The sequence below is a fragment of the Stegodyphus dumicola genome, chromosome X2 (assembly GCF_044657685.1).
Source record: "Stegodyphus dumicola isolate Sdum_Otavi_A_Nest chromosome X2, ASM4465768v1".
Taxonomy (NCBI): Eukaryota; Metazoa; Arthropoda; class Arachnida; order Araneae; family Eresidae; genus Stegodyphus; species Stegodyphus dumicola.
This window is the reverse complement of record NC_140781.1, coordinates 38726541-38750263: the sequence shown is the minus strand read 5'-3', so window position 1 is coordinate 38750263 and position 23723 is coordinate 38726541. Positions and strand designations below refer to the sequence as shown.

The 23723-nt window shown below is 33.0% G+C and overlaps 1 protein-coding gene across 2 annotated transcripts in view; it reads right to left on the bottom strand.

The window, feature by feature from the left end:
• The window catches only part of LOC118186654 (endoplasmic reticulum disulfide reductase DNAJC10-like), a 111073-nt gene that overhangs the window by 60823 nt on the left and 26527 nt on the right, over nt 1-23723 (bottom strand). For both annotated transcript variants that reach the window (XM_085810092.1, XM_035356771.2), the window contains exons 5-6: nt 5111-5236; nt 501-669 (exon numbers count right to left, since the gene is read on the bottom strand). In XM_085810092.1, the coding sequence (XP_085666218.1) occupies nt 501-669; nt 5111-5236 (295 nt within the window). The remainder of the gene's footprint in view (nt 1-500; nt 670-5110; nt 5237-23723) is intronic.

Below are 23723 nucleotides of genomic sequence, written 5' to 3'. Positions count from 1 at the left end.
ACTCATGCACTGCAGTAAGCTATGAAAGGTGAGTTTTAAAAGATGTTGATTCAGTGTCATTAAACTAAGCATGGATGTATGGAAGGACATCAATAGCTTCAAAAGTAATCTCAGGAAGAACAGCATAAAATGTTGCTTCCCCAATATCTTCTAAGGACCAGAAAGTTACACATAGTGAGATAATGAAAGTAAACAGCTCAGAGAATGCGAGAGTGAAAATGAGGTAAATTTATATATTACAGCACAAATATCAATGGTTTTGAATGGTTGAATTTTTATATCCATTCAGAAGAAAATGATGAATAATATATTATTTAAAAACATATCATTAATGTAATAAAATTTTTAACATGCATAAATTTTTTTAGAATATGTATTTTTTATCAAATTCATCCCCCCCTGCTGTGGATATAGAAAATAAGAATGTCTTGAAGACACATGGTATATACTGTTCTGATATGGATTAAATATATAAAGTTTTCCAGTATTTCTGAACTTACTTTTATGGCTCTTACATGCAAATACTAGCCAGGGCAGAGATGTCAATTCTTCTCTCGATATTACTTCAATAAAATCGGTTGATCTTAACTTTATAATATTATTTGGTAACATCTGAAGAACATGTTGCACCAGAGCCTCCACCTCTCTTGGACCATGATATTTTTCTTTCTGAATTTAGTAATAAAATTATATTATGATTAAGTTCTTGAAAATGCATAAGTACTAATAAATATTTTTGCAAAAAATCAGACAAAATACATGCAATATTGATACACAGTTAGTATATCAGGCATTATGTAGATGAATCAAAAGTCAGTTCAAAATGGATTTCCAAAAATATATGAATTATTTCATAAATATTACAATTTAAAAGAAATTCCTGGCCATATAGTAGCACCAATCAAAAATATATTAATTTTACAAATAAACTCATGGTATACAGATGAAGTAATTAAAATTTCAAGTAATTTGAAAGAAAAGACTGAATACACATCATTATCTCATGTAACTGCCATAGGTAAACAGCAATAAATGCTTTACACGGGAGAGTATACAGTGAACTAGATACTGGACGATAGCTTGGGACATTGCAATCCATGATGAGGCTTAAATTCTTTACCAGAGTTCATTTATTTATATGCCTTGATAACTGTAATCATAACAAACTCTGCAGAACCGCAGACCACACATATTCAATCAATAAAAAATGTCATGAAAATGAAGGGCAAAGCAGGAGTGAAATATGCTGTCTATCAATGAAATGTTGGACATAATTTATTGCTGGCCATTAAAACTGCTACACTATGAAGGCTGCATGCATCAAACGTCAAATTTGTATGAAACGTACTACATCCTGGGATTATACAAATGATCAGCATTCCAGCATATGTATATTAAGTAGGTACAAGTAATGCCATCTACATTGTGTAAAAATGGGAAAACTGCACAGCAGGCTTTTCGTTTGGAAATCACGTTTGAACATTAGTTGTTCGTATAAAGATTATGTTATGTCTCATGTAGGATGCAGAAACTCCTACCAGCATATGCTGGAATTCACCTGAGGAAGGTTCATGGACTATCAGGACTTTGGCTTATTATTCTGCCAAATTGCTGTTTGTGCAAGTTAGAATCCCATGGATGTTAAGCAAATACAGAATCGACAGGTTCAGAAGGGCATATTTGAATGCCATGCAGGATCTCAGGCCAATAATACCAGACAGACATGTTGTCCTCTTGGCCTTGCGGGATGGTACAGTCCTGTCACTCCCCTCAAGTCAGGAACTTGGCTGGTGTGCAGGATGACAAATGTCAGCAACGACAGTGTGATGACGTCTGCAGTACCATACACGGCTACCGCAGCAACCATTACCATACCTTTCCTTGATGCCACAGCATAAATAACCATGCATAATGGTGTGATGAATGATGACACTGGACATGGGAGTGGCAGCATGTTTTCTTTTAGGACAAATCCAATTTATATACAAAGCATCATGATGGATACATCCATGCATGGGGGCAACCAGGAGAATGAATGTTGTCAGCTTGCATTTGTCATCATCACTTGGGCTTTAGCAGTTGGCATGCCATTTACGTACTCCAGTCACCTCTTCTTCACATAGCTGGTAATCTGGACAGGACACACAGAATGGCATTACAGCATTTGTGATCATGCTAATGACTTGATGATGTCATGTCATTTGTCTTACAGCATTCGACAGAATGGCAATACAGCATTCGTCATCATCACATGGGCTTAGCAGTTGGCATGCCATTTGTGTACATATTCCAGTCACCTCTTCTTCACATAGCCGGTAATCTGGATAGGACATACAGAATGGCCCATGACACAACCTCATAAATGATAACCAATCAAATACATGAATGAATGTTAATGAATAGCCCAAAAAATATTGCTCCAAAATATTAATTCACACTCAAAACAGCAGGCATAAAAATAGGCAGAAATGTCAAATGAGTCTTTTGCTGATTTTGGCCAACATTAAAGGCTTTTAAGGACCAAAAATAATTCCTAAAAAAAAAAAAAAAAAAAAAAAAAAAAAAAAAAACCATCATGCAAAGCTTTACTTTTCCATTTTTGTTGATTTTACCACTGGGTGCTTAACTTTTTCGAAACTAAGGTGCAGAAATCACTCAATTGTCAAATCCAAATTTATTACTCAGCAATGGCGAATTGCAAACCTAATTTATGGTCAAAACAGAAAATCAAAACAGTATTATCAATAATGAAAGAAAATTTGGGTAAGGATAATTCTTTTGCTCTGGTGCATGTAACTTAGGAGTTGACCTTTGCTGCTTGCATTCCAGATTGAAAATACTCTTGGTAATCTCATCAAAACCGTTACTTTGATAAAAAAATTTACGCTCCTTAGAAATTAGAAGTTAAAAAACCCTTCTTTACAATTCTTGACTATTCTTTAAAATTTACTGGCATTGTTGGTCTGGCTCAAGAAAAAATGGCTACACAGGAGTAATAATCACTTGAATATCAGAAATTTTACATCTTGGAATTTATATGCAGTACAAAATCCAAAGCCTGGATGTTCAATATCTGGCATGATTTAAAATCCAGACCTCTGGACCACCACCAATCTTTTCTTCTTAGAAATTTTTTCTTATGCTTTACACTTGGGCATTGATATTGTTATTTCTTCATTCTTACTTTCAACTTGGCACTGACGCTAACCTGATGAATCATTATTATTTTTTTGCTTTCATTACTGCATTAATATCAAAACACTTCAGCTTGAAAAATGACTCATGCAGCTAAACAATATCTAAGTATTTTTTTTTAAATTTTTAATATTAGTAATAGAATAGAGAGCATAGTAACCTTTTATGTTGGCATTACATTTGGAGATGATTACAAACTTCAGCTGCACAGTGTTAAGTATGTTGATGAGGAGAAGTTTAACGGAAATCTCTTTCCATATGCAAAAAATAGATTTTGCAAATATATTGAATTTAGAATAACTGATTTGTGATTCAGTTAAGCCCAGGACTGGTGCCAGTGCTCTTACGGCTGCACCAGTGGCAGAATTTAGAGATTTAAACTGATAAACTAATATCCGCAAAAAATCCCCAATCCTGAATTGCCAAAGTCCCAAAGAGACCAGATCTTAGGCTATACACTGTACTTTATGAAATTCAATGCATAAAATGTGCAGCAAAAGAAAAATAATATGCAAATCATTTGCTCAAATCATTACAAAAGAAAATGATGTCAGAAAATATTTATCATGTTAACAACAAAGATTGAGACAAAAGCCAAAACTTTTATTGTCATGATGACTAAGCAAACTAAATTAATCAGACTATTTCCTGCTAATTGCATGGTTTCATAGTTCTATGGACACTGAATTACAAAAGATAAGATTGAAGCCCACATTTTTTTTCACACAATGCTTACATCATCTCCTTTTTTTTAAAGACAAATATCTTGTTTAAATCCTGCCACACTGAAGTATTTGTTTCAGCATTTATTTTCAAATTTACCCACTCACAAATTAACTAAGTTACATGAATTAATTTTGTGTACATATATGCAAAGCATACAATAGATGGTGCAACTCTGAAAACATCATATTAGGTTTCTAGATTGCTGTTTAATTTTTAAAAAATTTATTGACAATAAAAAAGGCTAATTATTTTCCTTAAACAGAAAAATTTTAACTTAATAATAGTTGTCTTCTTGTGGTAAAGCTCAGGGAAAATTTCTATAGCCCAAAACTTAACTTTCGATGCCATGTGTGTGTATGTGTGTATTTAATTATGGCAAAGCACACTAGGGCTATCTGCCTAAGGGATGCCTCCGTGGAGGACTTTCTAAGGGAAACTGACTCGTATACACGTTACACATGGGTAAAACCACGAAAACACCCATGCAGCCAGCTCGTTCGTGGGATTTGAACCTCGGACCGAACTAACAGTGTTCAGCGACTTTACCGCTCGGCCGCTGTTGGGCCTTCGATGCCATGTGAGATGATATCAAATAATTACAGTAATTAGCAGCTTACAGACTGGCAAGTTCTTAAAACAAATTATGAATTTAAAACTTATGTTAAGAAAAAAAGATTACTTCAAAAAAAAAAAAACACAAAAAGGATTTAAAAATGATAATTTAAATTAAAATATTATAACTACATTTTATAACTTTGCAAACGAAGTATGTTTGATATAGTTACAGTAAAGACTTCCATTGTCTATATAAAACTGAATGCAATATTCGATTTCAAAATTTGACTTCAATTTCAGTACATACAGCAAGGAACCAATTTTTAAAATGCTAATTAACGTACACAACATGAAAGCCTGTATTCTTCAGCAATGTCAACAAACACAGATTAAAATAATGTCATTAATATTCCACAACTGATGCAAAACTGGGCATAGAATGTTTAAAATTTATCAACTTACAACTCTAAAATAAGCACCTAAAATCAACAATCTGATATATACATATTTTTCTATTTTTAAATTGATATTATCTAATCATAATTAAACAGAAATAATATTTTACTAAATAATTCCTTAACTACTTAAACCAAGTTTCAAACAAGTACCAACAACTTCTTTTTAAAATTACTACCTGAGGATAGATGATAAGAGAAGGATAAGAATGAATATTTTGCTGTCTGCACAACATCCAGTCATCTTCACAATTAACAGCACCTATTCGTAGAACACCTTTGAGCTCCCGAGCTAATTCTCGCCACTGTTAATAAAAAAAAAAAAGACATTGTAAGAAAATAATTGGGAAAACACTAAACTTACATACACAATAGGAATTGCAGTTATATTTTATCCCATACACCAGTGCTCCTCAAGCTTTTTAGCCTTGCAATCACAAGCATAAATGCGAGATTTATTGCGACTTAAACACTGATGAGCCAAAAAATTATTACCCTCCCCACATTTTTCAATGAACTCATCTGCATGATGTGGAGGGATTGAGTGGGAATTAACTGCAGCTGGAGAAGGTAAGGAATAATTCTTGCACTTACTTTTGCAATTGATGGGAAAGCCAGCTGATCTAAAGTCCCGCTCACATGCAATGCTCCTATGCACAGCTGCCATTAGCAAGAGGAGATAAATCAGACATGAAGGCATTTTGTCTTTAGGATCTATTCAGAAGACCACTGTATTCCTTCCCTTTACTTATTAACTATTACTAAGAATCTTAGAGTATTATAAACTGCTGTTAACAATCATGTCACAAACATGAATTGAACTGGTTGACTTCTAATACTGTTCACACTTTTTAAACATTAATTACTGTTGTCACTTTCATAATAAGTACTTTCGCAACTGATATTGGAACTTCCATAATGGTTCCCAAAAAAGATATGCTTATTATTATTTTTATAAGGTTTTATTTAGCTCACTCTTGGTCCTTGTCAATATAGTTAAAAGATGACCATCAATTTTTAAATTGCTTCCTGATAAGATATCAAATTCAAACTTTGAACATGCAATGCTTGTGGATGTGGCGTCACGATTTTGATTTTTAGAGGATTTTTTTTTTTTTTAAAGATTTAAAGTTGAAATGATTTTTTTTTTCACGTATTTCCATTACCAAATTAACTAAGAATCTTAGAGTATTATTGTTTGCACCATAAGAGAGTGGAAGGGGAAAAAAAATTAATTTTTAACGTAATTTTTTCTTATTTTGGGAGCATTTTTGAAAATCGCTTGAATTTTTTGGTGCCCATTACTTTTAAAATTTCACATTTAAAAATATATTGGTTACAAACTTTTTTAATTTTCATAGATTATAAAACAATCTGTTTGCACTTTTTAAAAGGACATTAATTGGATGATTTTTTTACTTTTTGAAAAAATATGCAATGAAGCAGAATGGGAAAAAATAGTTCTTCTATGCACAATTTTGAAACATCAGTTTCAGAATTATAATCTGCTTACATCACACTATTTCTTGTGCTCCATATAGATTTCTCTAAAATTAATTTAATTATTGATTACTTTCAGTCCCCTTGTTGCAAAGAATTACTTGCAAAGAAATTAAGCTTAAGCTTACTATAAAAATCTTCTGCCATTTTACAAATGTTATTTCTTCCTTTTTTTAAATAGACTTTGTTTTGCAATTCATTTCATGTTAGTAATCGGGGGGGGGGGCAATCAGTTACTGTTTAAAATTATTTGCAAGCAATGTCTATCCCGTAATTTTTAATTGTTTCCATTTCATTCAACTTATATTTTTCCTAGCATTTCTTTCATTTAAGACTGAATTTGTTTGGTATATAATATTTTATTCGTTTTAAAATTCTAACATCCAAAAAGATATCCATTACGAAGATCTTAAACTTTCAACAGGTTATAAAACATATTCTTTGAACCTTTTTAAAACAAGAATAATAAAAATTGTCTATTTAGAATTATGCCTATTTAGAGTTCAAATTTCGCGTGCATACTCACTGAGAGATGAGAATGAAGTTCATCTTACATTTTTAAAACTTAAAATTGAAGCGATTTTTTGCACATATATTAGTTTAACCTTTTCGCGATGGCGCACTTTTATTTAAGACGCTCATGCGGGGCGGAAGAGAATCGAAGGCAGTCACCGTACAGGACGGAGGTTTTGCATCGCTAAGCCTAATTTTATAACAAAAATCATAAAAACAAAAGTTTTGCTTCTAGCATCGTAATTTTTGGTATTATTTTAAATTACTATTTCAGCTCTTATATATGTTAAAATTAACCCTTAAAACATTTTTTTTCTTTATTTTACATGAAAATACACGCAAAAAATGCTCATCTTCTAAAATAATTTTCGGAAGCGCTATTCAAATTAGTCCAAAGTTTTAATTGATAAAATCCATCAATAAAGTTTAAAATTAATAAAAAGAACACAATAAAGACTACTTACAGTAAGAAGTAACACAATTTAAAATGAAAACGAGTGTGGTAAATCTCGAAGCACAGAGAAGTAACTCTTACAAAAAGTATCACTTTTTAACTCTTTAGAAAATGAATCAGTACTCTCATTTGTGTTAGTTAAATGGTTCACTAACCATACGAGGGTATTCTTCCTCTGATAAATGGCGCCTTCCCACCATAAAAGACTGGAGGTGAGGCTTTCCTAAATAAAAAAGAAGGAACGGAAATATATCTGAAGGCAATGCAAAACGTAAAAAAACTCCGCACGGTAACCCTAAAAGACCGTACATAGTAGGGGTAAAAATAGAATAAAAAAAGGAATTGGATATAAATCAGTTACGAGAATGCTTTCATTAGCACGCAGCGATTTAAAGAGCCCACCTCTGTTTATGCTTTCCCTCCGCCCCCCCCCCTCGAACAGCTGATGAGTAAAATACCAAAGTCAAGCAGAATATATCAAACTCAAGGTCAGGAACCTAAAACTGTGTTCATTTCAAATGTAATGGACACAGGATGCCATCTAGTGGCCTTCAGAAAAATGTTCCACCTTAAAATGCGCATACGCATCACCCGTCCTCTGAATGCGATCTTTACTGATGCGTGGATGGGACGCCCGGCTGTAAGAGACGTTCTTAGGGAATGCGTATATGGGACGCCCGTCCTGAAAGGGTTAAGGAACAAACTAAAAATCTCTGAATTTTACTGTTTGCACAATCAGATAGAACAGAGAAACAACTTCAAAATGAAATTTTAAAGTTATTACCCAACTTTTTAATCGCTGGATTTTTTTGTAGTCATTTGGCATGTAACAGAATTGTTGGGAGAAAAAGAGAGTAATTATGCATTGTCAATATATGATTTTTGAATTGAATAATCTGATTGACAACATGTCACTGAGACTAAAAAGATGGAAAGAAAAAAAAAAGAGGGGGGGAGTTCTTATAAAATGAGTTTTCTTTAAAACCCACAAAATACTGAACTAAAAGTGAAAAGAGAATTTATCATATGAAATTAAATAATTATTCTCTTTACGAAATTCATCTACAGTTTTATATCACTAATATAAAAACAAAGTAGCCTAAATAACAAAATCTAATAATTGAATTTCGTTGTCAAAAGTATAAGTTATTATCTTTATATATGTGTATCTAGGTCGCCCCACACTTTTGACTAATGTGATATAAAATACAGTACAAAGTACAAAATCTGGACGTCCATTATCCGGAATGATCTAAAATCCAGACCTCAAAACCACCAACAAAATTCCTCTCGTAGGCTTTACGCATGCGCGTTTAATTTCCCCCTCTGCGCATAATAAAACATCTGGAGAGGCCCGATTCTTAATTTCCCTTTGACACTAAATAAAATACCTCGTTATTGAAGAAACAATCATCTCAGCATAAATTTGTACGATCAGTAATTTGGCTTCGTTGCTGTGTATTTGCTTGGCACGCATCTCAAACTGAAACATTCCACATAGATACATCGTTGATTTGATGCTAACCTGGCAATCATTGTTTATTATACTTTCCTTTTATTGCCACACGTTTATCAAAACATGACAACTTGAGTAATGACTCATGTAGCGATACCTAAACAATTTTTTACGTTAGTAATTTGAATAATAAAGGAGTGTGGTAACCTTTTATGTTGACATTACACTTGGCGATGATTACAGATTTCAGTTGTGCTAAAAAATGTTGACGAGGAAAAATTTACCAAATGCTAAAAATAGATTTTGTTGATGATACTCATAGACCCGAAGATTACATTTAGATCTTAAATACTTCATTATCTCAAAAATCGTGATTTCATATTTTTAATTTTATAATTTCTATTAATCTCTTGTTCTAATTAAACTATATGATAAATTATTTTTCTCCTTTTGGTTCATTAATTATTTTATGAGTTTTAACCAAAAGCTTACGTGAAAAAAAGTTTTAATTTCCCTGATAGACTTATTTTTGCATAAGACAATTTAAATTTAGTATGTGGTATGTAGAACTGAGGAAAGATTGTTATTTCATTGGAGACAGTGGATTCGCTGACAGTTGTCTGTTCCTTTATAAATACAACATTAATGCTACTACAATTGGCGAACTCACAGCGATGACATCCTCTGTGTTGCGGGCCATATTCATCTAATATACCTACACACAACTAAACTTATATATATCACTTTGTATACTTTTGTATTGTGTTTTAATTCCATCTAATCCTTTCTTGAACACTTTTACATCCCCAGAAAGCTTTTGCATGATTTTTTTTTCATCAATGCAATAGTTACGCTGACACTCTAGCAAGTGGTGAACTGCCTGCTGTTTCTTATATATAGAAAGAGAGATAACGTTTTTTTCACCTAGGGTTTGAAAAAAAAATTAAACATTTTAATTTCCCTAAAATAAAATACAAAATAGGCATTCTAAGGCAAAACTGAAGTGTAAAACCCTTTTTATTCACCAAAATGCACGACATATTTCTGTTTCAACTAAAGGAAGCAAAATTAAATTTTGTTCATATAACTGGCTGGCTCAGTTAAAAATAAATATATAATCTTTTTATTTTTCCTTCTTTCCTCTAAGAAACTAAAATTCAACAAGATACCCTTTTTTTTTTTCCAAAACAAAACGCGTAATTTAGTCATTTTCAACTAAAAATAGTTTAGACCTTTTGGATATTGCAGAGCATAAGAGAGCTATTTATTGCAATTACACGAGAGCTGCCATTGTGAAAGGCTTTCTAAGGGAAACTGACTTTGCACTAAACACCAATGATGCAGTCAGCCCATTTACCTATGTTCGAACCTAAATGAAACTATTAGTATTCATCAAGTATTTTACTATTTGGCTATTAGCAAGGTACAACTAGACAAAACCAATTCAAAAATTTTATTCGCATACAGTAGTAAACTCAACGACCTGCAATAAGGGAATTTTAGTCTTACTATATTTCTTATGCTCTGTAGTTAGCTAGTTTTAATGCAATTAGCAGGTAATATTGATATTGGAAAACTTTAAATATATATTACACTTTTGAATTTTCTTTCGCATCATTCTAAATTTAAGAGTGTAAGCCCAGGATACAAACAGAAACAGATAATAGTTAAATATGTCCGGGGAGTCTTGACTCATGGACAACGGAAAAGAAGTCTTTTTCATCAAAGGTACCATATATAATATATGGAATGACCATGCCCATTGCCTTTCATTCTTATCATCTCGACTCTAATTTTCAACGCATATCCTATTTTTTCTTCTATTTGTTTTACATTACCGCTTCTTTTCAACATGCACCCTATTTGAAAATACTTGATCTGTTTTTAGAAATAGAGGCTAAACATTTCTCAGTAACATAGGAGAAAGAAATTCAGCAGAATGTAAGAACGCACTTCTGCGAGTAAAATTCTGTAGAAAAATCTTTTTCAAAAATGCTTCAATTTTATGATAAATATGTGCGTAATTTATACGAAATTTAAGAACGGATTTCATAATTATATATATATATTTACAAATCTATTTAACTAAATCATAGTTTTTTTTTGCTCACAGGGGCGCTAAAACAGAAGGGCTACTAGTCTCAAAACAGCATTTTGTAGCATTTCACTATGTTGAGATATTTCTAATCGCATTCTTACTGGTTAAAAGGAAGTATAGCTTTCTGTTACGTCCGATACATTCATTAGCTTTCAGTCAGGTCCGAATTATTCTGAAACTTAATCTCATTCTTCATCTTATTTTTGATTGGTTAATCATTGTGTCTTGTTTATGATTTGTTAAACCATGATCTGTTGGAAAAGTTATATATATGACCTCTGTAAATGTTTTTGCGCTACTTATCTCTGCTTGCTTGTATTTGTTAAATAAACCGATATCATATGAAGAAGCAAGTCGAAAAATAAGAAACGTATCTTTTCACATTTTTTATTGAAATTTAACAACACGTACACAACATTACAATGGCCTCCATAGCTCGCACGCAGAGAGAGGACTTGGTGTTGCCAATGTGGTAACTATAAATGTACCAAACTAACACGCCTCCTTACATTTATACTTACTAATTACAAACAAACATAGATATAAGCAACCTTTTCATCTTTACCATTTACAATTAAGCATAGATATAATAAACAATAACATTTAACACTTAACACAAATTATTTTTTTAAAAAAAGTTTCTTTCATTAACTTAAATGTTAAAATCAAAGTTAAACAAAATTTAGTTTACATAAGGACATTACCACAATCTATTTCGTTTCAAGCAAAAAATATTTAAATAAACAGTATACAAAATTTATTTCAATTTCAAACCTTCTCTGAATTTCATAAATTTAATCTTTCCTAAAGACTTAGTAAAGATATCTGCAATATTTGATTCTGAATCAATCTTTACAATTTCAATTACTCCATTTTGAACATTTTTGTGAACATAATGATATTGAACTTCTTTGTGTTTTGACATTTTAGTGAAGTTCCCATAGTTAGCAATGGCCAAAGCTCCTGAATTATCTTCATAAATTTTAATGGGGTGAGTTGTATCAGCAAAAACATCATTCACAACATTTTTTAAGAAATTAATTTCTGTCACAGCCTCAGAGAGAGCAAATATTCAGCAAAAGTGGAAGATTTTGTCACACAATTTTGCTTTTTGGATTTTCAGTAAATTGGATTACCAAATAATTCAATAACAAACCCAGTAGTTGACTTTCTGTCAACAATATCACCTGCCCAATCAGCATCAACATAACAATTCATAATAACAGTTTTAAGATTTTTACTATAGGTTAATTTTAGATGTTTTGTTAAGTACAAATACTTTAAAACTCTCAAAGCATATTTGAAATGTGTCTCATCATAACAATTTTGAAATCTACTTAAATAATTTATGCTGAAAGATATGTCTGGTCTAGTACCATGACTAATATACAAGAGTGCTCCTATTAGATTTCTATATTTTGATTTAATTTTGCTCTTTAGGTAATTGACTGTTCTGTCCTTCTCTGGTAATACATCTATTAAGTCACCAAAGTGAGTGTAATTTGAAGGTAATGCTCTTAGCATACAATTCAATTTTTCTTGTAAAGTCACGGTGGCGCCGGCATGTTTGAGTTCGTTCACATACTTCTCAAAATCATCGAAAAATAGATTTACATCAGGATAATTTTTCAGTTTCACACATTCTAAGTTATTTCAACAAACAATTTGTAGAGATGTTGAAGTTTTTAAATACATTGCATCAAATTTCATAATTATATCAAATGCAGTCTCACACTCGTGAATATATTCCAATTGCTTGTTTGTTATGGTGCCGTAAATGTAATTTGTAGCTTGGATATCCTTTTCTTCCCATTTTTCCACGTCATTCGTTTTCACTGACTTTTCGCTGAACCACATCTTTACACTTTTTAAATTGAAGAAATTTCATCATACGCACTTTCCAATTAAAATAATCCGAACCATCAAATAGCGGTATGCCGATATCACTGCTTCTTGTACATGCCATTTTTATGCTAGTATGGATAACTTTTAAAACAAATTACAACTACTAAATTCTTCATTCATATTCACAAACCACGAGAACTGCTACCATGTTAAATAAACCGATATCATATGAAGAAGCAAGTTGAAAAATAAGAAACGTATCTTTTCACATTTTTTATTGAAACTTAACAACACGTGCACGGCATCCATACCTCGCACGCAGAGAGAGGACTTGGTGTTGCCAATATGGTAAATAGTATTTCTTTGCATGTCTCTGCATATCTCAGTAATAAATATTTGTTTTGCGAACCACGGCATTTTCTATGTTTAACAGCAGAGCGTGGTTCGTCAAAAACTAAAATACACTGATATTTTCCCTAATTGAACCTTCTATTTCCAGTGTAATAATTTATCATTCGTGCGATTTTGCTTTGGTGTTTCGTGAATGACGGCTTTTTCAACCGGAAGTTAAAGGGAAGCTTTTGCTGTTGCGCCATTTGATGGTGTTAATAACTTTACTGTTTGGTGTCGAAGAGTTCAAGTTGTATTTACTGCAAGGGAATTGGATACATTTTTGGAAACAGAAGCAACTGCGGACAGAGTTGCAGATGTTTTGAAATCGAAAAAGGCTTATGCCATAATACTTGCACTTCTAAGTGATAATGAAATTGTTTTTCTTCAACGTGAAGACACGGCATGTAAAATATGGAAGAAACTACAAGCTACGTATAGCGCTAAAGGAGCAGTGAGTCAAATTTTAACACGTAAATGTCTAACTACCATAAGAAAATCCAAAGATGTGTCAATGAGACAGCATAATGAACTTGGTGAGTAGTCTATGTGTCTCTGGATCTGAATTAAGCGACTTTGATGTTATTGTTTACATTTTAATGTCTTTGCCAAAGGAATATGAAAATGTTAAGGATCACTAGAAAATCAACCAAGTGATAATTTGAGTTTGGATTTTGTTTGTTTGTTTGACTTTAGGCAATATTTCAAAGTAAAAATTTAAGCCTTTATAAAAATTAAGTGATTATGTCAAAAAAGAGTTTCCAATTCTGGAGCTGCCAAAGGATCTACAAAGCGAAAGCATGTTTCGATGTCCATCAAACAAAAAGTGGAATTGCTATAAAAAATAGATAAAGGCATATCTGTCTCAAAATTATGCAAGGAGTATGACATTGGAAAGTCATTTGTATATGACATAAGCAAAAAGAAAAAAGAACTTTTAAAATTTTTTGTGGATTCTGACACCCTATTTGCAATGAATAATAGAAAAAGGATTCATTATGCTAAAAGTGACGATCATGACAAAGTGATGATTGAATGGGTCAGACAGCATCACAGTTAGGGCATGCCATTAACAGGTCCAATGCTAATGGCTCAAGCCAAAATATTTCATGAAGAAATGAACTTAAACACTGAGTGCACATATTCGACAGGTTGGTTAACCAAATTTAAAAATCGCCATGGTACAAGACAAAAAATTTCAGGTGAAAAAGCTTCAGCTGATATTGATGCTGCTGAACAATTTGCATATGAATTCATTGAACTTATTACTAGTGAACAATTATCTCCATAACTAATTTACAACGCTGATGAAACTGGTCTTTTCTGGCAATATGCACCACGAAATACCTTAGCAACCTCTACAGAAAACGCTTCAACTGATGTCAAAGATTTCAAAGCGAGACTAACAATTTTAACGTGTGCAAATGCTGCAGGAACGCACAAGTGCAAACTTTTCGTAATAGAAAACATACACGACCTCGAGCATTTAAAGGAGTAACTATTTTCCTCATTATATATTGTGCAAATAAATGAGCATGGATGACACAAGTGTTGATGAATGATTGGTTTGAAAATCATTTTATACCCGAGGCTCGGCGAAATTTGAATTCGGTTGGTTTACCTGATGATTCAAAAATAGTCCTGATTGTTGACAACTGTTCGGTTTGGTTTGGTTTGGTTTATTTAATTATGGCAAAGAACACTAGGGATATCTGCCTAAGGGGAGGGATGCCTTCGTGGAGGACTTTCTAAGGGAAACTGGCTCGTATACACATTACACATGACAACTGTTCGGAGCATACTTCACTTAAAGTTTTAGTGAAAGGTAATGTATCCGTATTATTCTTCCCTCCAAATCGTACATCTATCATTCTGCCTATGGATATGGGAATAGTGCACATGCGGAAATGCAAATATAAAGTAGCATTTTTAAAATCCATGTTTAATTTCTTGAACAATGGCAAGACTATTCATAACTTTTTGAAATTTTTAGCATAAAATCTGCTGTGTGGAGCATCGCAAGATCATGGGAGGATGTGTCTCCAGATATGTTAAAAAATGCTTGGCATAATTTATGGCTACCTATTTCATGGTGAAAACGATGAAGATGATAGCCGCGAATTTGAAGGTTTTCGAACATCGCAAACTAAAGGTGACATTTTCCAGTTATTGGATTTTGAAAAGAAATGTGGAGAAGCGGTAATAAATGAAGATGATATAACAGAATTTTTTCATAGCATCAACAATGCCCCATTCATCAATCAATTAACAGACAGTGAAATCTGTAATATGGTTCTAGATCCAGAAAATACTGCTTCCGATAGTGAAGAAAGTGACAGAGAGGTTATTGAAAATGAAAAAATTTCGATTGACAAGTTAGTTGGTATTCTCGACACAGCAATTACAGGACTTGAACAGTGGAACTTTGTAACTGAACAAGAAATTATGTCTGTTTATAGAATTAAAGAGAAAGTATTAGCACAAAAAACGAAGCAACTTAACCTTTTGAAGACGGGATGGCCATTATAGTGGCCATAGAGTCCTCTGTTTGAAAGGACGGGATCGTCCACTTTAGCTACCATGTCTTTTTCCCCCCATTTTCCAGGCTGAAAGAGTGGGGTGAAATGTTGAATTTGACGTCCTTGGGGTTTTAACCACTTTATCTCTTTCAAAGGTCTTTGTGTTAAGAATCCGGTTTTTCTCAATTTTTCTGTTTTAGTTCTTGTAGCTACATAGCTACAAAATTCACGATAACTGCATTTGTAAATTGTAAACAGAGTCTTGCTTTAGAATATTGCATATTTTCGTAAGTTTTTAAGGAATTATTTTGACATTTTTCTAGCAATATGCTGAAAAGGAAAAGAGGTCTGACTGAAGAAGAAATACGAAAACTTCTTCAAGAGCTTGATGATGAAATATATACACATACATATATCTGTATGGTTATACACGTATGTATAAATCCACACGCAAACACATATATATAAATGCATAAGTGTGCCTGTGTATGTACATGTACGTTGTCTGTATATACATTATTCCCATTTAAGGATACGCATGCTTTCCGCTTTATGTGCATCTGCACTTGTACCATATTATATCAGTGCAGACATACATACTACATGGATATGTAGGTATACATTTCCATAAACAAATATAAATTCCCACGTACTTGTATACATGTACAAGTGCCTTTTTCTGACATTCTTATCAGTTTATTCTTAACAGTTCTGTCTGTCTTTATTTCCATATATACCTATTTATGCTGAAGTGACCTTCACATACGTAAGTTTACTATGATGGTACTGTTAGTCAGATAAATCACAAGAATATAAATATAAATTTTGCGTCAAAGAAACAATAGTTTTACAATTTTAGTCTGATACCTGGAAATCGTAAATACACTGCAAGTAAAGATACTCGCTAATATATCGTAGAATTTAAATTCCACCATATAAAATATGCCGCCATGGGGTTGATGTCAAAGCTGCTACAAAGACAGTCTGGAGTTGAAACAAACTGGTTTAAACAATAGAGGAAATAGAAAATTCACATGGGACGATGATTTCAAACGGGAGAGAATTTTGCTGACTGGGCACCTTAAATTATCTGGAAATTTCTCTTAATGTGCTAAATTATGTAGCATAATAAAGAATAACATGATACAATATTGAAGACAACAAGTAATTATCGTGTAACTTTTGTCCCACAGTTTTTGCAGACACTATGCATAACAAAGAATCTTCCCTTCAATTTCAGAAACTCTTTGCACTAAGAAATTACCTAAATTTTGATACCCAAGTGAACACGTTCCCATAGTTAGGCTGGGAAATTTGTTTTAGACAAATGGAAAAAAAGACAAATGGAATTTACGTTTTGAATTATGGGTTTGCATACTAAATAATTTGACATTCTATTATTAACACTTGAAAAATATCACTTACAAATTTTCAATAAACAGTATAAAACGATGCACTATTAAATAATCTTTTTTTTTTTTTTTTTTTTTTTTTTTTTCCAAATTTTTAAAACAAAAATATTCTAAAAAACAGTTTTTGGGCTTCTGTTTTATTATGAATTAATTTTGGAAAAGAATTTTGGAAAGAATTTTAATTAGTAGCTCTTATGTAGTTGGACATTGCAGTAATACCAGTCTACAATAAAATAAAATTATTTTTAATTAAACAAGTTATATTCTAATTTGCTGAAAGCTTCCTCCTTAAATAGTCAAGCAGATTTTGAACAATTATGCAAAATTAAAATTTCATTATGCCTACAGAGCATAATTTTAACAGTTCCACTGAACTTTAATTTTTAATCATTTCTATAGCTTTAAGCGTTTATTTTTTAATTATTCCCTGTATGGAAGAAAGTTCAAAGATATATTTGATAATATATACCAAAACAAATAAAAAATTATAAGGAGATTAGTTAAAAAAAAAGGGGGACAGATGAAGACTGGTTAAATTTTAAATTGTCCAAGGAAACAATCAAATAGTTGAAATATTTTTTTGACATAACATCAACATAAAGATATAATAGAAAGAATTATTGCAAGCACTTAGTAAAGACACATAGTTTTGCAGTGTAATTTAAAATTCAAACCAAAATTTTATAAAAACAAAAGTAACGTCCTACAATATAAAGAATGGCATTTTTTTCAACGGAGGTTTATACATTTCCCAGTAGTCTCAATCCAGAACAACTGTAATATGAAATTTTCCCTCAGTGATGAAAAGCATCTTGAAGTCTGGTCGCTAATCCCTACATTTACCTTCGTTTTGCGACATAGATGCACCCCTCTGAGAATCCATTAAACTACACACAAGAATCTTTTTGTTGCAAATCGGAGGTGATTTCTTAAAGGGGAGGAAGCATTCGGTTCAAGATTCCCCGTCCTTTCAAGGCTCTTACTGATACCAAAGTCCCGGCCTCAAAAGGTTAAAAACTTACATTAAAAGAAATGTTTAATAAAGTAAACAAATATATATTAAACTTTTTTTTGTAAATTTTGATACCCCTTTAGATCATAATTGCTCTTTATTTCATAAATTATGGTTTCATATTTTTAATTGTATAATTTCTGCACGCCATCTTACCAGATTTTAATTGATGATCTATAATCTGGAAAAACTCCTAATCCGGAATCGCCGAAGTCCCGATGAGTCCGAATTACGGACTTTGTACTGTATTATGATAATTAACTTAAAAAATAATACGTCCACCAATGGCCGAGAAGTAAAACCGCCGAACAGAAGTAGTTGGGCTAGAATCTCAGCAAACAGGCTGGCTTTATGTATGCTTCCATGATTTTTCCATTGTGTAACATGTATAGGAGTCAGTTTCCCTTAGACAGTCATCCATGAAGATATCCCTCCTTTGGCAGATAGCCCTCGAGTGCTTTTTTGAATAAACCAGACCAAAAAGAAATATTTCAAATGAAGCATAGATATTAAATTTTAGATATTCCTATTTTGTTCTTAGGCTGTGAAATTATTTTAGTGGATGTGTAGGAAGGATACCATAAAAACTGCACATGAAATGTTAATAGGATGTGAAAACTGATTTCAAGAAATCCATACCTATATTGGCCTTTTTAGTCAAACCCCAATTATAAGTATTAACTAATTTAAAAATAAATGATAACCAGTACCTAATTTAACATACATCATCAGGCCTTTGTTGTAAATAACACCCACTAGCGGCTGAGCAGCAAAGTCACTAAACACTAGTAGTTCGACCTGGAATTGAGTTTTCCTTATGTGTGACGTGAATACGTGCCAGTTCCCTTTAAAAAGTCTTCCACGAAGGCATCCCTCCCCATACACAGATAGCCCTCCTCTGTCTTAATCAATTAACTGTAGTCGTAAATAACAATTTGTTTTCCCTCCAAAAAAAGTCCTCCATGAAAGTTAAAGTTGTCTATTTAGCTTTATCTGACCCATCTAATTGTGTCATTCCAAATCTTGATTCAGACAAAGAATCAGAAATTCTTATTTCCTTTTTCGAAATTTTTTGCATCATGCAGCTCACCACCATATTTTCCCCACCTTCGTATAATGATTGCAACAATTTTATAAAAAAGCTATTTACATTTTTCTTCTACTAAAAATTACTTTCCATAAATATTTACTCTTACCTGCTGAAAATTTTATGTCCCAACTATACTGCTGGCCACCCAAATTGCAACACCAAGAAAGACAAGACATATCACAACAAAATTTATTTAGTAGATAACATGTTGACCAAGAATCAAATGATTAAATTTATAGACTTCTGTGAAGTGTGGTTCCTTCCAGGATCAATAGCCGGAGTAGCCGCCATTGTAGGAGATCACCGCTGCCACACGCCTCGGCATTGATTCAAAGAGACTTTTGGATATGTTTTTGACGTATAGCAGACCAAGCAGCTTCTGCACGTTGCCAAAGTTAATCTGGTATGGCAGCTTGAGATGTAATCTGGGTCAATCATTCAGCATCCGTGTTTCCTATTGGCGAAAGATCCGGAGAGCAAGCCGGCCAGGGAAGCAATTCAATCTGGCAATTGATGAAGAACCCTTAGACAATGCGTGCCACGTGTGGTCGCGCATTATCCTGTTGAAATATGGCTGTGGGAAAGCCCTGAAGGTAGGGAAGGACAACTGGCTCCAACACCTCGGAGATGTAGCGCTGGCTGCTTAAAGTACCTGCAATGCATACTAGAGGAGTGCGAGAGTGATATCCAATACCACCCCATAACCATAATACCCGGTGCGGGACCAGTGTGACGGTGCATAAACGCAGCTGTTCAACATCCTCTCTCCACGGTGTCTCCAGACTCGAATCCGACCATCGTGGTGTCGCAGACAGAAGCATGACTCATCAGTAAAGACAATTTCATTCCATTCTGCCATCCACATCCTTCTTTCGCACCATTAGCGGCGAAGACGTCTGTGGTTCTGCATCAAAGGTAGACAAAGCAATGGATGTCTTGCGGGCAGACCACTCTGCTGTAAACGGCGTCGAATTTTATGCGCAGACACTGGATGATGTGTTACAGACTGAATGTGCCGTGCTATGGTTTGTGATGTGACTGAGCGATCCATCACTGTCATGCGCACAATGTTCCTGTCATCAAGTGAAGTGTGAGGTAGATGCAATCAAACACGCCGGTTCGTCGTACCCTCCTGCATCCAACGGTCACATATCCGCATTACAGTTGTTTGGTTTTGTCCAACACGACTACTGATTTTCCTGAAAGATAATCCACACTCTCGGTAGGCCACTATCCTTCCTCTGTCGAACTCGGATACTTGATCAAACGATGATCGCTGTTTACTACAAGGCATAATTGATTGTTTTTTCGAAAAAAACCAAGAGAAAAACACGATTGCCGAACTTGAAATCGTCGAAAACTCCAAGCCTTAAATAGTGCCACAGGCAAGCGTAATGTACGTCTGCATTGAAATTCTAATCATTTGCATATCTCACCTCCGCTAATGCATGTTGTAAATTTCGTGTTATTTGCATTCTTCCTTCTGGGTGTTGCATTTACGGTGGCCAGCAATGTATTTCGAAATCTTCAATAAGCACATCTTCATAAGAATAAAATATAAACGATAATCAAATGTAATTTGGACCCCTTTTTATTAGGTAACACTTTCAGTAAAACGGAAATATTTTGCTTAGAGCAAAAAATACATCATATGATTTCATGTACTTTCAGTGCTATTTTTTATCAATGCCATAAAGGGATTTAATCTCTCAAGATATTATTTGTGAATGATTTTCATGTCATGCCAAGTAAATTTCTCAGTAGTTCTTTTTAGACGACAAACTAGAAGAGTAAAACGAATTTTTCTTTAAGGAAATGCAACTTGTCTTCATATTTCAATGTATAAAATGCCCAAACTTCATATTCACACAACTAAATTAATTTTGATACAAACATATAAATGATATTGTTAGTTTAAAATGGAATTACAAAATTTGAACTCTTTTAAAAATCTCATTTTCCCCTCACAACAATTATTGAAAATATATATTGAAGTAACAGTTTTAAAAAATACAGCATTTGAAATCAATGTGCACAGCTAAGAATAAAAATTATCTCAAATTTCTGTAGACATAGTAAGATACCTGTTTAAGTATTTATTCCATGCTAAAAGAAATATTTGTAAATTAGGTGATGCTAAATTCGTTAAAAGTTGTTCATGTTTTCCATGCAAATTACATTTACTTTTGCAGAAGAAACTCTGTTTCGCAAATTTTTCACATACACAAAGCTTTCGGTTGAAGGCTTTCCAGTATTTTCCAGTTTTAGCACAAAAATCACCCTCAGGTCGTCAGCAAATGGTACGCCTGGATTTGAGATTTTATGCGAGGTTATGAGGATCCTCGCATTTTAACATCTTTCTCTAACGATTGCTGTTTCCCCATTACCAATTAACCCCTTGGCTCACATAACTGCTAACTGCACGAGATATAGTAAACAAGAAAATCATTTGCGCACCTTGCCATTCAACTGTTCAGCCGTGTACCCGAACTGGCGCAAAATGCATACTTTTCATGACATACATATTTCATTGTAATGAAAGGAACTGTGAAATAATAAACAATGTTTAGGTACAAATAGTAATTTTAAGACATGTAGGGTGTAATCATAATCAAATGACAAAAATAATTGCATGATGGGTATAAGAGTTTGACGTGATAGATATAAGTTTTTTAATTCTTTATACTAAATTATATCTGAAACGTGTGGACGCAACGAAGCTTTATGAGGAACTAAAGTAACACATCATCCAGTTTCATCAAAAACAACTGAAAAATACAAAATACTGACGTTACAATCAAAGGAAAAATATTTGATGTAGAATAACTCCAATCATTTGGTTCTAATAATAATACGCAGCATTTTATGCACTAATTCCTCAACACGAGTCAGACTCGTGGCTTTTGTTTATGACACAAATTCCTTACCACAAGTCACACTATTGGCTTTTCTTTATGACACAAATTCTTTACCACAAGTCAGACTCATGGCTTTTGTTTATGGCACAAATTCTTTACCACAAGTCAGAGTCATGGTTATAGGCCAAAGGCTCAAGCACTACAGGAGGTCAGGAGAATGACAGTATAGAATATTCTGCCCTCAATGATTTCAAGGAGGAAAATTTAAGGCAGAAAAATTGTTTAAAATGATTTCAGATCTATCAAGAGCTGACAGAATATTCTGTTTGTAATGATTTAGAAAGCCATCTTTCAATACGGAACAATCCATCGGTAATGCTGAGGGGAGTTAACACAATAGTAGACATATGAGATGTCACGGAGCAGAAGCTCAGAATAAAACACCACCATGTCAGAATATCTCGACACTGTGTGACCGCTGCTTAGATAATTGGTGCAACCTGTCTCCAGTCATCTACCAAGAACTTGTGGCATCCATGCTACAGAGATTTATAGCTGTTCTGCAAGCCAAAGGTAACGCAACGAGTTATTTAGTGTGTGGTCATAATATTTTGACTCTTCAGTGTATATGTATGCATAATTGCCTTGGGAAAAGAGAGGAGAAGTAAGAAATCTAGAAAAAATAATAAAACAATAAATAAATATGTAATTAACTACTAATAATTATTTTAACTATTAATAATTAAATTAATTTGTAATTATAGGTAAACATGTGTAATTACAGAATGAGAAAAAGATCACTTCAAAATTTTAAAGAACCTACAAAAATTTTCTCCTCACTCTACAGTACTGAGTTTAAAGTTTTGGATGCAACCGCAAAAAAAAAAAAGTTTCAGTACACACAGCAAGCACCTTTGAGACACACTGCTACACTACACAGAAAAATTCTAATTCTGAAATGCAAAACATCAACATTTCAGATTTCTTTGAAGAAATGTTTAATGACAAATGTCAAAAAATAAATGATAACTTTAAAAGGTACTCTTCTGTAGGGAAAAACAGAAATATGCTATTTTCAGCTACCTTTCTAATAACAACTGCAATGTTGAGGGAAATTATTGCTATCTCAGTTAAGAGTCATAAATATGAGTATTCAATAAAAAAATGTTCAGTTATAAACTGTATATCAAACTAAAGGAGGTCAGGAGATTACCTTTCATCATTCTTTGATTGTATATCAAAGATTATCTTTTTCATTGATTTATAGGTACTTCAATTTATTACCAAATTTTTAATTAACTAAATACTTCCATGTTAATAGCATCCCCAAAAGTCCTCTCTATGCCCATTTTCAGGTTCAAACTTAAGTCATCCAATGCTTTAAAAAAAGAGAAGTTAATCAGTTTGAAATTAAGTGGATCGTTTTTGTCTTTAATCTTCCTTGAGTATATGAGATTAGAGGCAGGTCTCTGGATAGAAATTTAGTTTTGTAACATTTATCACTTCTGTGTGCATTATGGAAGGGCAAAATATAAAACTGTTAGCCTGCCTCCCTGTGAAAAATAATTTCCCTAATTATTAAATAACCAGTCACCTTTTTTCACAATAAGATTACGTATGAGCTGTTCATTGAATATCCCAGTCT